Source organism: Pagrus major, chromosome 21, assembly GCF_040436345.1.
Source record: "Pagrus major chromosome 21, Pma_NU_1.0".
NCBI classification, from domain to species: domain Eukaryota; kingdom Metazoa; phylum Chordata; class Actinopteri; order Spariformes; family Sparidae; genus Pagrus; species Pagrus major.
The window spans coordinates 25,650,535-25,665,186 of record NC_133235.1 but is presented as its reverse complement, the minus strand read 5'-3'; the positions used below and the strand labels follow the sequence as shown (position 1 = coordinate 25,665,186).

The window sequence follows — 14,652 nt, the reverse complement described above, 5'->3', positions numbered from 1 at the left end:
GAAAAAAGAACATAGGTCCATACAGCTCGTCCGGTGTAATCCAAGTCTCCGAAAGCCCCAAGATCCCAAACTGACTTGAAAAGAGGTTATTTACAACCTGTTTAAAGGTGAAATCTTTACTGCAGCTGCTAAAAGTGTTAGCATGCGCTCTATCTGAAGTGGGTACATGAGCTCAGTCGTGCACTGAGGTTGTACATAAAATCTTTTCAAATCCATTGGGATTTTGGGGCCTCTGGAGACTTGGGTTATGTCAGATGAGCTGTATGGAGCCATTTTAGTTTTGTTTTACAGCTGTTTTTTGTTTAAATTTTAAAACAAGTCTCGATCTACTCCAGTTGTTTAGGAAAATGCTGCAACGCTGTTTTTCTGTGCAGCTGCAGAAATGTTTTGTGGACTACGAAACTTCACCCGACTCTCCATTGGCATGGGAGTGATTAGATAATGACAAACTGTTCCTTTATCTGCGCTAGTGTGTGCAGTTTCCTTTCCCACGTTGGCAGAACAAAACGCTATGCATTGACTGCCTTATATTTTAACTGGAGCTTAATGTATTTCCTTTTTGTTTTTGTTTCTTTGTATTTTAGTTTGTATATACATGATGACAGTGTAAACTGAACTTTCTGATATGTAGACCGACCACTGACAACATCACAGTGCACAACTCTGCACGATTATGATAAAACATTTTGGGTGCCTCACCTTCATCTTGCTGTGTGGTTGTGTGTAAATGTCATCATACACTCACACTACATATCTAGTAAAATAAATAAATCAGAATCAGCTTTGTTGGCAAAGTACGTGTACACAAACAAGGAATCTGACACCTGTTAAGTTTGCTCTCAAGGTACAGGGAATAGTTTTTAAACATAAAAAAAAGTTAAAATAAAATGAATAAATATTAAATAAATAAATAAATAAATAAATAAATAGACCTCCAGACTGTGTGCTTCACTGAAAAGACAAAAAAACCCAGCACCAGCTCCACGCCCCTCTAGCCGACCTATCCAAACATACCCCTCCTCATTCGGACTTCATTTCCCAGCATGCCCCTGCGCTCGTCCTTGTCAAACCTCACTGTGGTCAAAGCTAACGTTAACCGCTTCGGGTCGTCGGCGGCACAAACACGACAGCATGGACGGTGCCAGCCGCTGAAAAGTCACCGCAGAGCTCATGAATTAGAGAAACTTGTGCCTTTAACACAAAGAGACACTCGAGACCGAAGACTTCTGTCTCCACGACGCTGTCGACGAGAGTAACGTTAATGTTTGTGTAGCGGTAAGCTAGCGGCTAGCTAACGTTACTGGGCTAACTTAGGAAAAACAGCTCTCGAAGAATCTGCTAACGACTCCAAACAAACACACCGAGTGAAGGAAAGCGAAGCAACACAAAATCTCAGGACTGGTGTCAACATCTCGAGGTAAGAAGTGAGGTGTTAGCAACCGGTGACAGCTAGCTGGATGCACAGGGTGTCTGTTTTTGGTTAGTGGACAAGTTTGGGCAAGACTGGAGGGGTGCACCAGCCAGGAGAGGCATGTGGATTATATAATGAATTAACATCTAATTGTTGGCTCACACTGTTGCATCTGAACCACGAACTGTCTGTGCATATGCTGTCAGAGCTAGCACAAAGCATTTGACTAATGATAACATCACATGTCAGTGAAATGGCAGCATATGTGATACAGCGCTGTTATAAAACTATTTCCTATTGTCAGACTACCATCATGACACCTCGTAGCACAGCTTAATGCACTGAGCTGTAGCAAAAGCTCAAGATTCTCCTAAATATATCTTATTTAGAGGTGAAACAATTAGTAAATCAATCAAATAGTCAATGACAGAAAAAATATGGAAAACTGTAGTGATGATCAGTTAATCATTTGTCAAGTGTTCAGGTCAAATGTGAGGATTTTCTCCCTTTGTGATCAAACAGAGTGACTAAGTCAAGGCCCAACAGGCCCCTTTTAATTAATCAAACCTAATCCAGTATCAAATAAAGTATATTTAAATTAGCAAGATTTGTATTTGATTGCACATCAAATTGTTCTCGCACATAGATACCCTATTTTTTTGTCATCGGGATCCATGAATTCTTCCCTGAGAAATTAACAAAAATGTTGAAAAATCTCTCAATGTTTAGCAAAGTGAGAAACGTGTCCTGGATGTGTCTCTTTATGGGTCCATTCTGAGCTGAGACTCATCTTTTGTGGAAATCTGGTCAGTAGTTTTTGTGTAATCGTGCTGACAAACCTACCAACAAATGAACACAAGTGAAAACATAACCTTCCTAGGCGGAGGTAATTAATATGACTATTATTTTCAAAATTGTGAAAATATGCTCATCAAGAGCCCAAAGTGACAACTTCAAAATGCTTCTTCTGTCCAATCAACAGTCCAAAACTCAAAGACTCTTCATTTACTGTCATAAATGATGAAGATTAATGACTTAAATGATTAATCAGTTGTCAGAATAGCGAATAATCCACAATAGTTGCAACATATCTTCAGGTTTTGGACTGTTTGGACTATAATACTCAAACAGGTACAATGTGCTCATTATTTTGGCCTCCCTGTATCTCCACACATGGACACAGTTGAGAGGATTTTCAGACAGTTATTGTTATCTTGACCCAGCCGAAAGCACAGGTTGTTCAGAGAAGTTTCTCAACAAAACATCTCGGCGCACAAAAAGGCACTACTGTGTATTTATTTGGCACTATTTATGCATGGGGAAACCTCTACCTCCCCACTGCTGTCTGTGTGTATAGCAGCCAATCCTGAGGCACATCAGAAAGACACAGTTAGCGGTCAGGAACAAGGAACTGTAAAATGATATGCATGTGGAAGGAGGCTGCTAGGAGGGGTGAAGGACGGCCTGTGAGTGAGCACAGTGGGTGAGGTGAAAGGGGGACACATTAGGGGTGTAAATGCTCTTTTCAGGATCTTGCTGGAAGCTTCGTTGTACTGATGCCAATATTAGTTGCCCATGACTACCAAGCCTTTCAGCAGACACTCGGTTTGCTCTCCCGTGGCTGTCTCTCTCCATCTTGTTTTGCCAGATTCTTCTCACTGTAGCTAAACTGTCCTTGAACTCTGATGTTGCTGACTGGATTTTTTGTGTGTGTGATTATTGATAAATATTCACTGTCTACTAGACTAGTTCTGGCCTTTATTTTTCTTAAGCTGGATAAAGGTTATATTTAGGCACACATTGAAACTAAAAGTGCCACCTTTGCACTGTAACATTAGATGGAAAAATCTGGTGCTGAAGCAGTTAAATTATTAACTGAATTTGTGACACTTGATTCATGATTTTAGTAACTTATCTACTAAAAATAATAGTTAGTGCTGCTTGCAGTTTGTCTAAGCTTCCCATCGTTGTGTTCAGATACAGAGGTTGACCGATGAATTGCTGGGGCAGTTTTTAGGTTTTTGCAGATTGTCATTGTATATGCAATTTGTATAATTGCAGTGCAGAAATGACAATGCTATACTTGAGATAGGTTGGACACCATGACATAGTTTGTCCACCTGGGAGCATTGACAAGTTTCTTTTATAGCTTTAAAATGTCTTGCTCATTGCATATCTTGGTCACAATTCTGTAATAACCTCCTTAAAGCACATTTATCATATTTTCATAACTGCCTTATTTAAAAAAAAATTGTGTTTATGTGAAAAACAAATGGCAAAATATGTTGTCATCCAGATACAGTAAGCAATGTTATGATATTACATGTGCGTTCTGATAACTTGTGATATGCTACTACACTTATCTATACTCATTATCGCTCTGACACTTTTATTTTGTCTTTTTATATTACTGTGCAAAACAATAAATAACTAAATTACAACCAGGATTATAATTTATAATATATAAGAGCAGAAACAGCAATGTTTCCAGCAGCAAAGTGACTGTATGAACTGTGTAATATCTCAAATCTAAACCCTAAATAACACAAACAATATTCCTGACATCACAATATTGACAGAAGATTAAAAAAGAACGTAGAACAAAGAAATCAGCCACTTTTTTTGCTAATTTTTGCTTTTGGTTTTATCACACACTTCAGAATTGGTTTTATCACACACTTCAGAATTGTGACTGTGATTTACAGTGAAGTTGGTTAAACAATGCTCAGCTGTGAACGGCGTGCAGCATTTAATGATGGCCAGTGAGCCTGTGGAGGGTTGAAGGTTGCATGAATAGGTGATCTGCCCCATAAAATGATTAGCTCATTGAGAAACATGCAGCCACCTTCGTTTGAGGAGGTGTCAGATCACCACAGATAATGTTCTTCCTGTAAGGGTTATCTCATGTAAATCTGGTTTCAGGGGCAGGAATGTGCTGATTGTACAGAGATATGATAGGACCGTCTTTAATCTGATATGTTAGCAAGGCAGGATGGTGTTCAGGTTTTTGTGCTTTTGTTTTTTTTTCTAGCTTTGCTCAGCCTCACACCTTTCACCTACAAGTCCTCAGGTCTGCTGCCCTTCAAGATATAGCTTTGGGTGTAACTTTCTGTTGGTCTACTTTGCACAGTCTCTTTATATATAGCCTTTAAAGGTGTGACTGTTGGCTAATAGTAACTGGACAGGAAACTATTTCATCGAGGTGCGTGTTGTATTTAGAGTTTCAACATTTTTCAGTGCTGACATGACACTGCTTTAGTCAGCAAGGGGAGTGCAAAGCTGCTAAACCAGAATAGATTTCTCTGTCTACATGTTAATACAGGGCCAGACTTGAGTACTTTAGTGCTTGTTACTACATAGTCATGCTATACTGTTGAATGCAAACTTATTTGTAGACAATGTTTACTTCATGTCATGTCTTCATCATGCTTGTCACTTGATCCCGACACAGAGACCGACCTCTGTTTCTCTCCCTCTCTTCTGCAGCTCTCAGCGCCCGGTGTTGCTGCCTCGACCGGTGGTTGAGTTCATGAGCGTGCTCCGTGACAGCCGTGTGTAGTCCTCTGGGATGGGGAGTGGAGTCCAGGAACAGCGGGCATCACTCACGCAGGGAGAAGTGCTGCCACGGGCTTCCTCCAGTCAGTCAGAGGTGAAACTTTAGTGACACGATACTTCAACACTAGCGATGCCACAGTCAGGACATTTTCCCACCAGTTTATAAAATCAAAACACTGATTAACAAATATACCTGAGATTTTACAAGAAAAGTGTTGATTACGCCAATATTTGCAGTGTGCTTACTTTGATTTTTAATCTAAGACCTTTTACAGCTTTCGCTTACTTCGAACAAAATGAATGCTTAGAGGGTTGGTTCATTATGAAGTTTACAAGTTGTCAGGTCTGTCAAACATCAACCACACTGACCCCAACAACTTTATGTAGTGTAGTTGTACTCGTAATGCAAGCTCTTTGTCAATGCTCAAGGCTCCTTGTGTTGAATGTGGGCCCTTATACGCATAAATTACCTGGATGGGTTTCATTTCAGTAAAAAACAAACAAACAAACAAACAAAACAACACTGGGAGCGTCCATGTGTAATTCATATCATTTTTTGGAGCTCAAAATTTTGAGTCGTTTGTTTCATTTAGAGAAAATAATAGAGCTGCTCAAAAGACCATGAATACTGGAACAGCTTCATATCAGACCATTTAATGTGATGTCATCTAGTTTAGATGACTTCAAAACAAAAATCTCAAAGTATCAGTAAGTCCAAAGAGAACAGAAAGCCACCCAATGACTTGAGTCCAGGGAAACTGGCACAGTGCTCACAGTGAGCAGTTGCTTTTTTATTATGTAAAATGAAGAAAATATCTTTTAATCTTCGATGGCAGAATTGTCGTTGCATCCTAATGCTATTTCACGGTTTGCTCTGTGTTCTGCCTTCGTGTTGTCAAATTATCTCTGCTGTATTATTATGTGTGAAAGAGATGAACTGAGCCAAGCGTAATAGTAACTTCAGGCTTCCTGTTTGTCTTTGGTTCATTTAAGGACATCTGCTCCTATTTGTAAGGTTTTGTAAGCTGGTTGGTCAGATGTCTTCTATAATCCTTTATATAACTTTGGTTTAATGATCAACTGCAGCTCAAACACAACTGTGTTCACGGACGGATGCAGTTTTTTTACACGATTTGCTCGGTCTGGTGTCAGTGACCCTAAATGTGATTCCTCCATCTCTGTGCAGGGCCTGAAGCACACTCAGTCTGTCATCAACTCGCTCTTCTCTGGGGCTTTAGCGGGAGCTGTGGCCAAGACAGCTGTCGCCCCATTGGACAGGACTAAAATCATCTTCCAAGGCAAGTTGGATGCTCTGCTGACCTAAAACTGTTTTTAAATAGAAACAACCCACATTTATGCCACAGAGTAATATCTAGATCTAATGTTTGGCTTTCGCTATGTGTCTTTTGCATTCATAGCCATGGGATGTATGATTTATTTATGTTGCACATATGTTTTCTTTTTCAGTGTCTTCAGCAAGATTTTCTGCCAAGGTAGGTTTGATCACATGTTTAATGTCAGTGTCTTGAAGTTATGTTTCTATTATCAAGTATTTAATTTGCGAGCAAGTTTAAACACAATGTACTGATGTGTGCACGCAGGAGGCCTACAGGTTGATCTACCGCACCTACCTGAAGGATGGCTTCTTCAGTCTGTGGAGGGGGAACTCAGCCACCATGGTGCGAGTCATCCCATATGCTGCCATCCAGTTCTGTGCACACGAGCAGTACAAGCAGCTGCTGGGAGGCTACTACGGCTTTCAGGGGAGGTAAGTGCCCATCTTTTATCTTGTTGCTGAAGGTTCTCAGTCATCCAGGTCATGGTTATTCTAAGTGTTATGTCGTAGGCAACTGTACTTGTTTCAGTTTCTTGTAGAACTGAAGAAGCCTCTTGGGTGAGAGGTGAAACGTCTTCAAGACACTGAAACAAGTCCAGTTGCCTACGATATAGCACTTAGCATATTTTATCTTGCTCTCAGATTTAATTTGATAAAGATTTTCTTAGTGTCTGGTGAAGTAATGTAAAATGTGAAAGGCTGATATGTGTACAATTGTTTTTCTTCTTTCATGCAGAGCCCTACCTCCACTTCCAAGGTTACTGGCGGGGTCAATGGCTGGTACCACAGCAGCCATGCTGACCTATCCTCTGGACATGGTGCGAGCTAGGATGGCTGTAACGCCAAAGGAAATGTAAGCTACCAATACACAGTTGTCTTTACGTATTTAATATATTATGTCAAAGTAACACAAGGGGCTGCATTAGTATAAGTGTGTTGTGAGGAAGGCTTGGAAGGCTCAACAAAAGCTGTGTCATTTTTTTTATCAGGCCTCAGATCTGTTCAGGATGATGCCGTTGATTCTGACAATCAGCTCATTCAAGGCTCTCATTAGCCAATATTCATTATTAATTGACGACCTGGAAAATGAGACTCAACAATCAACAGATTTCATGTTTCAGTGTTTGTCCAGAGTCGCTCACCTGCACTAACATGCACATGTGACTGGCCATCAAAACAAAAGACAGAGAAGGTCCAATTACAACACAGACAGGGAGTGTCACTTCATTCTCTGCTCAGGACGCCATCACTCCACTATATTTTTACTTGGCAAACCGTTGTTTGCAGCTATTTTATTCTTTAAAGTGTCATATTTAACCTTTGAAATGTTTAACTTGCACAAAAAGTAGGTGAAGCAACTAAAATAAATGTCAATCAAATGTTTCATAATGGATACTGCTCTCCACAGCTGAGGTAGTTTGTGTTTCTGTATAGCCTCAAATAGACTTTACACAGTGCAGTTTATTCTGAATGAAAACAGACTTGAAAATGATTGTTTTTCAGTGTCCATAGTGAAAGCCAGTTTGTCAGAATTAGATTATGAGCAGAGGCCTTTTGCTGCACAACTTCTCATCCAGTTTCATGCTGTTTTTTTTGTTTGTTTTGTTTAGGTACAGTAACATTCTGCACGTGTTTGTGCGGATATCCCGAGAAGAGGGCCTGAAGACACTGTATCGAGGCTTTACTCCCACCATTCTGGGTGTTGTTCCCTATGCTGGTCTCAGCTTCTTTACCTATGAGACATTAAAGAATTTACACGCAGGTAATGAACTACCACTGCTGAGTCGAAATGTATTCATCCACAGCCCCTTTCTTTCACGCCTAATGTTTATGATGCATATTTTATCTTCTTTACACCCTCCTCTCCCATGTAGAGCGCAGTGGACGCCCACAGCCCTACTCATATGAACGTCTGGCATTTGGAGCCTGCGCAGGTCTTATTGGTCAGTCGGCGTCCTACCCTCTGGACGTGGTGCGACGCCGCATGCAGACTGCAGGAGTCACGGGTCACACGTACGGCACCATCCTGGGCACTATGAGAGAGATCGTGTCAGAGGAGGGGGTTGTCCGGGGACTCTACAAAGGTCTCAGTATGAACTGGGTCAAAGGGCCCATCGCGGTGGGGATCAGCTTCACCACCTTTGACCTTACTCAGATCCTCCTGAGGAAGCTGCATCAGATGGGCTATACAGCCCGATAATAGCGATACAGAGAGACAGAAAACGGGGAAAGTGGGACGAGGAGATCCCCGAACACACTCTAAAGAGAATCGAAGTAAGTGAGAGAGTGATTAGAGTGTATCGCTTGATAGAAGCAGACGCACACCGGCTCAGGTTGATGAGTAATTTTATGCATTCTCTTGCTCACGGGGGTGTGAGGTGTGTTGGATGGTACCGAGTACTTGTACACACTGTTGTCATGTACATCTAAGTGCAATATGCTTAGTGGTTTTGTGTGTGTATGTGTGTACACATTAATTATAACGCTCCTGCCCTCGTGGACCAGGCCTGTGAGTGTGTGTGTCAGTGTGAGAGTTCACAGGTTGGACTGCCTTGTGTGTCCGCTTAAAACTGACACCTTCCAATGCAATGCAGGTTGCCGCTCATTGACTTTTATGACAAATTTGATTTAATAAGAGTGAAATATGCCCCCTTGAGATTTGTTTTGTTGTCAGTGAGCTTGTTTTAAGGAATTATACCAAAGGTTAGGATGTGAGCTAGTTGCAGGTTTTATGTTAGTTGTGTTAAGTGGATTAAAGCACAAACGTTCTCAGAGCAAAAAAATCTTGCCCAGCAGCACAGAGGTAACAGCACCGTTACTGCCATCAAATGCTCAGTTTTTTGTTTGAGTTGAATATATGTAAATCACTATGAGTCTAGTGTGTTGTAGTGAAGCGCCTACACTTTGAATTTACACACCTTTATTTGTGGTTTGGCTGCTGCGCTGACACCACACAGATCAGCTGTATTTTATGCAAGTGCCAACAGATATGAAGTATAAAGAGTGCCCGTTTGTTTTCACTGTAATCATATAAAATAATGGGGTTTTTGAGATATTGTCAATTGTGATAGTTTTGTTGTCTGAAGTATTGATACAGGTGATTAGACAGATTTAAAGTGACCGTACCATTTTAACCTCCCTTTCACATACAGTCCCTGTAATGCACATCAAGCAACTTGATAGGTCATTTTCCAAATATGACATCATACACACTGATTTAACAGTTTTGTAACAACACCTAGTGTAATCTAATGCTGCAACTTATAACTTATTACTTATTTCCTGGTCAATTAATTGATTAGTTGTTCGGTCTATAAAATGTTGGTCAGTGTCAGTGTTTCCAAAAGATCAAGATGACGTCCTCAAATGTTTTGTTTTGTCCACAACTCAAAGATAATCAGTAGGGATGAAGGATATATATAGACCGATAAATTATCAGTCCTTATTGGGAAATTTATATTATCAGCTATTTATCGATATCGGTGAATTTCTAGCCGATAAATGTCCATAATATGAAGCCAAATTGCTTTTATTGACACGGTCAGTAGACTGGAAAAAAACGCTATAGAAATGGAAGAAATGCATCTTGTGCATTCCTAATATTCTGTTTCCTGTCATAGAGGACTAAAGAAACCAGAAAATATTCACATTTAAGATGCTAAAAAAATACTTGATTATTAAATTGTAATGTAATCCAATACAGCAGCCCTTAATGAAGTTTTAAATGTTCTGTTTGTTGCTTCAACTCTTAATCTTTTAGTGGTGTTGTTCTGGACTACAGTATATTATTCAGAGGCATTTCTAATATTCAGTTCTGTGTTCACTGGGAAAGGACAAACACACATACACACACAGTCATATATTCAGTATACAAATGTTGTCTTCCATTTGCTGTTTGTCTGGCAGCTTGATTGTTTTATGGATTTAAATTCTCATATTGTAGATCTGTAGCAGTGATCGCTAATGGTTAACTAGCTTGACTGGAAATATGCACATAGTTATCGAAGAGATCATTAAAGTTCTCAGTTACAGGCATTATTTAGTACATTTTAGTGATTTCAGTGTTGTACTTTTACCTCAGCACATCAAATTCTCACATATCAATGTTTTATGTCGAGCGGTGTCAAACATTTGACTAGGGTTCACCATAGGTGAGACCGTTTCAGCAGTATTGATGCAGGCTCTCCCTCATTGGAGAGTGTCAATAGTTTCTATACTTAGAGCGCACATGCCAGGACTGAGCCCAGCGAGCAGCTGGGTGCAGAGCCAACTGGAGCAGAGGGCATGACAGTGGTACCTTTACCAGAATAAAGCAGGGAGTTTCCTCTGCAGGGGTGAGGAGCTAAACTGAGATTCAACAGTAAGTTAAAAAAAAAACTAAGGAACTCCAGAAACAAAATCCTTTACACGTTCTGACCAGCAGACAAACAAACCAAAATATCCACGGTATAAAGTTCTGTAAAAGTACATTTTCTCGCTGTTTAAAAAAAATGGTAGATCACCAAAATTGGATTTGATACTGATATTGATTATAGCTCTCCCAGGACTTGATGTAATTTTAAATGTATCAATGCTAATGCTGATACGATACTTGAGTGTTTGCACAACAATTATTTTTAGGATACCTTACTTTAAAGCAGACATGCTCATTTTCAGGTTGATAATTGTATTTTGGCTTACAACTAGAATAGATTTTCATGCTTTGGTGCTCATAAAACACATCAGTCTTCTCACACTGTCCATTGCTGCAGCTCTGTCTGAAACACACCTGTCTCTGTAAGGAGACTCCCTTCTACCCAGTCTGCTCTGATTGGTCAGCTCACACATGCCTGAGTCAGCACTGCTAACAACAGAGCAGCTATGCTATAGTAATTCTTACTTGCCAGACTACCTGCTAGACATAAATTATGCACATGTGTGACATGGTGAAGTTGGTGTGATGTCTCAGAATTAAAGGCGGGACTACTGACAAGGCGTTTCAGGACCAGTGTTGTCTGTGGGAGAGAGGAGCTTCTGTTGGTGCAGACGTTGGCCTTTTTAACTTTCAAGATATTTCACATGCACAAGAACATGTATAAAACACTGAAGGAAAATAAATAAAACAAAAAAGCATAATAGGTCTCCTTTAAGGAATATAAACATTTTATCTACAAACCTGTTTTTTTTTTGCTGAACAAAAATCTCAAATAATAAATGTGTCTTAACACAAGTAGCATCCAAAAACTTTGCCTGAGGAAAATTGTCTTAAATTGGTGAAATTAGGGTTTAAATCAGGAACCGTCTGACAAGAGAATTGATTTTAAAAAAGATTAAAAATCTGAGCGATGTGTTCATGGATGCAGACGGCTAAACATAGTCAGATATTATTGTAATCAGCAGTTGGTGGGAAACCACGATTCGCTTGGGTTAACAGCAGAAGAGTAGATGCAAAGTTTAGTCTTGAAATATCGGTGCGTTATCTTGGCTTAGGTAACAGAAAGGAAACAATGTGTAGCTCGAAGCCTGCTCACGTCCTGAGCTAACGTGTGCAAAGTAGTACAAAGTATACAGTGACTGAAAGCCGAGTGAAGGGTAGTTACTGACTCTTAAGTGCCTAACAAGGAATAGTAAAGTTTTTACTATGACTGAGCTACTTCTACTAACCTTTTTGAAGGTTGCTTCCATTTTCTAGCCTTGCTTCGGTCTTGAAGTTACGGATAATTAAGGGGCAGCAGGCGGTTTGAAGTTTGGGGATTGTTAGACCTCTGTGACTGAATGTATTACTTCAGGTCCAGTTTTTGTATGTGAATTTTGTAAAAATTTATAAACTGCCTTGTAGGGTGACATATTAGATCCTTGGCTCCCTCACAGACGCAACCAATCCATTCCAAACAGTCATTGACTAATTTGAGGAATGTAGGAAGAATTTAAGAGAATAATGGTGATTTTTAGCCTCATTTCAATAAGAGTATTTCAATGTTATCATCTACCTATAGATCAAGTGAGATAGGTAAAGATATGATAAAATAGACTATAATAAGCAGAGCTGACAACAAGATTGGGGGAAAAAAACACTAGACAATCATTAAATGCCAAACAATTAAATGTTTTAGTTTTAAGGAAACGTGATATTTTTCGTTGAGAACCTGACCGTGGCTTAATGAAGGGGGATACTGAAACACTACGACAGCAAACTCTGGTAAAAGATGTTTTGGTTTTAATTTGCTCTCATGAAAGCAAATTGAGTTGTTTTAACCCTATTTGTGGGTAATTCTACATGGATGTGCAGACATATACAATGCTACTGTGTTTGCATGTTTACAACGGATCATCTTGTATTTTTCGTGTTTCAGCGCCGTTTCAGTGACACGACGGCTGTTTTGTAAATCCTTATTATCTGTGCCAACTGAATGTAAACCTACTAATACCACACCCTGTGTCCAGTCTCTAGTGATGATGGTGTATTTGTAGGAAAGTTTTGAAAAATCAAATACCAACTCAAATAAAACTGGATGTTGACAATAGATTGATGTATGTTTTTTATTTCACTGGTTTCTTGTCCCTGAATTATGTCTGTTTGTACGTACGTATTTTTAGCATTGGATCAAAACCCCACACACTATATGTTCAGTTTATAGGACACTTAACATAAACACTTAACACATAGAATAAGACCTCCATTGTGTCTTTAATTTAATTTATTTTTAAAATAAATAAACATTGTTTCTTTAATTGTAAATGACGTCCCTAATGTCAATAAAAAAATAAAGTAAAATACCAAAATCAAGATAAAAAATCAAATAAAATCATAAAAACATGCAAACAAAGCGTAAAAGACATGGCTATTGGACTCAGATTGTTAAAATAACACCTGAAGCAGGTTAATTAAATGTAAACATTTGTTAGTAATATACCAATTTTAGTTGCCCAAAGGGACACTATATAATAAAATATATGAAAACATAGAATTATGAAAATGAATAAATAAATGTGGAAATGTATATGAATGGTAAATGTGTAAATAAATATGGAAGTATACTGTTAGTTAATATAATAGGGGAATAAATCAACATTATAAATAAATTACAAAAAAATGAAATAGCATTATAAAAGTACTGCATTTTAATTTATTTATTTATTTATTTATTTATTTATTTATTTATTTCCCTTGTCACTTTTTGGCCCCCATACAGAAAATGGTGTCTTTGTTTTAGGCTGAAAACACACGCTGTGTAATGACGCCCACTGACCACTGGAGGGCGCTCCATCACTATAAATGAGTGACGTGCCTGTAGTTCCGCCTGTAGTCCCGCAGCAGGCCGGTAGGTGGCGGTGCAGCACGGCGCTGCGAGCCGGGGGAAGGTGAGCTGGGTCAGATGGAGCTGCTGCCTCTCCGCCCGAGGCCGCGCTGCCGCTTTGAACTTGACCGTGAACGCAACACGGCAACATATGAAGCCCCGATTAATTAAAACGAGTGAATTTATTAAGATTCAAAGGATGTTTGAGATTATATTGAGATGCAGCCAGATTTTGCAGCAAGAAAATAAATCCATATTTTATTTCAAGGCGTTTTTTTTTTTACTGTACTGAGTGTTTGTGTTCACTGAGCTTCTGCCTAAATGAGATAAAATATTCGGTTTGTTCCGGGTTTTTTCTTCCTTGAACCGGACAGGCAGCTCGGACCAGCCTCTTTGTGCACAGATTTCTGGGAACGTGGGAGAAAAAAGCGCCAGAAGAAAAGAGCTATAGGGAAGATAGAGGACTAATTAGAGAGTGAAGGAGGGAGGGATGGACGGAGGCTGTCAGAGGATGTGGTTGCTATAGATACTTGGCATGATGCCAGGTGAAAGCACAGCCAATTTGCATTTATTCAGATGATGGCTGCTCTCTTTCTCCCCCCACTCTCTCTCTCTCTCTCTCTCTCTCTCTCTCTCCCTCTGTAATAAAAGCAGCAAAACAACCATTTTCTTCCATTTCAAATTCATTTTGACCCAATTTCCTTTTTTTAAAAAAACAAAACAATTTCATTTTAATTCAAACCCCCAGTGGAAATTCATTAACAAATATAGCACCATCCTGCTAAAGCTGGATGATAAAAATACACCTGAGCAACAAAGCAAGAAATGTGGTTACACAATCAAGAGGCTGTTTAACCATGTTAGAGATGATTATTATTCTTTTCAAATTAAAAGCTGCAAAACCAGATTATTTCTTCTCCCTCTCTTTAATTTCAACGATATCTGAGCATTCCTCTTTTATAGTGAAAATACAAAACTGTGCTGCAGGCCGGAGGTGAGTTTCACGTGGGCCTGGTTTTGTCCCTCAAGTTAAGCTTGAAAAAGAAAATGCAGCATTTTGTTTTGGATAAAAA

At 39.4% G+C, this 14,652-nt stretch overlaps 1 protein-coding gene across 1 annotated transcript; it reads left to right on the top strand.

The window, feature by feature from the left end:
* Positions 1-1,123: 1,123 nt before the first annotated feature.
* On the top strand, positions 1,124-10,022 carry slc25a42 (solute carrier family 25 member 42). The gene is made up of 8 exons (XM_073490680.1): positions 1,124-1,417; positions 4,898-5,060; positions 6,153-6,264; positions 6,434-6,459; positions 6,568-6,734; positions 7,039-7,155; positions 7,913-8,064; positions 8,177-10,022. Exons 2-8 carry the CDS (start codon positions 4,980-4,982, stop codon positions 8,500-8,502), a joined length of 981 nt encoding a protein of 326 aa, XP_073346781.1. The 5' UTR covers positions 1,124-1,417; positions 4,898-4,979; the 3' UTR covers positions 8,503-10,022.
* Positions 10,023-14,652: the final 4,630 nt, after the last annotated feature.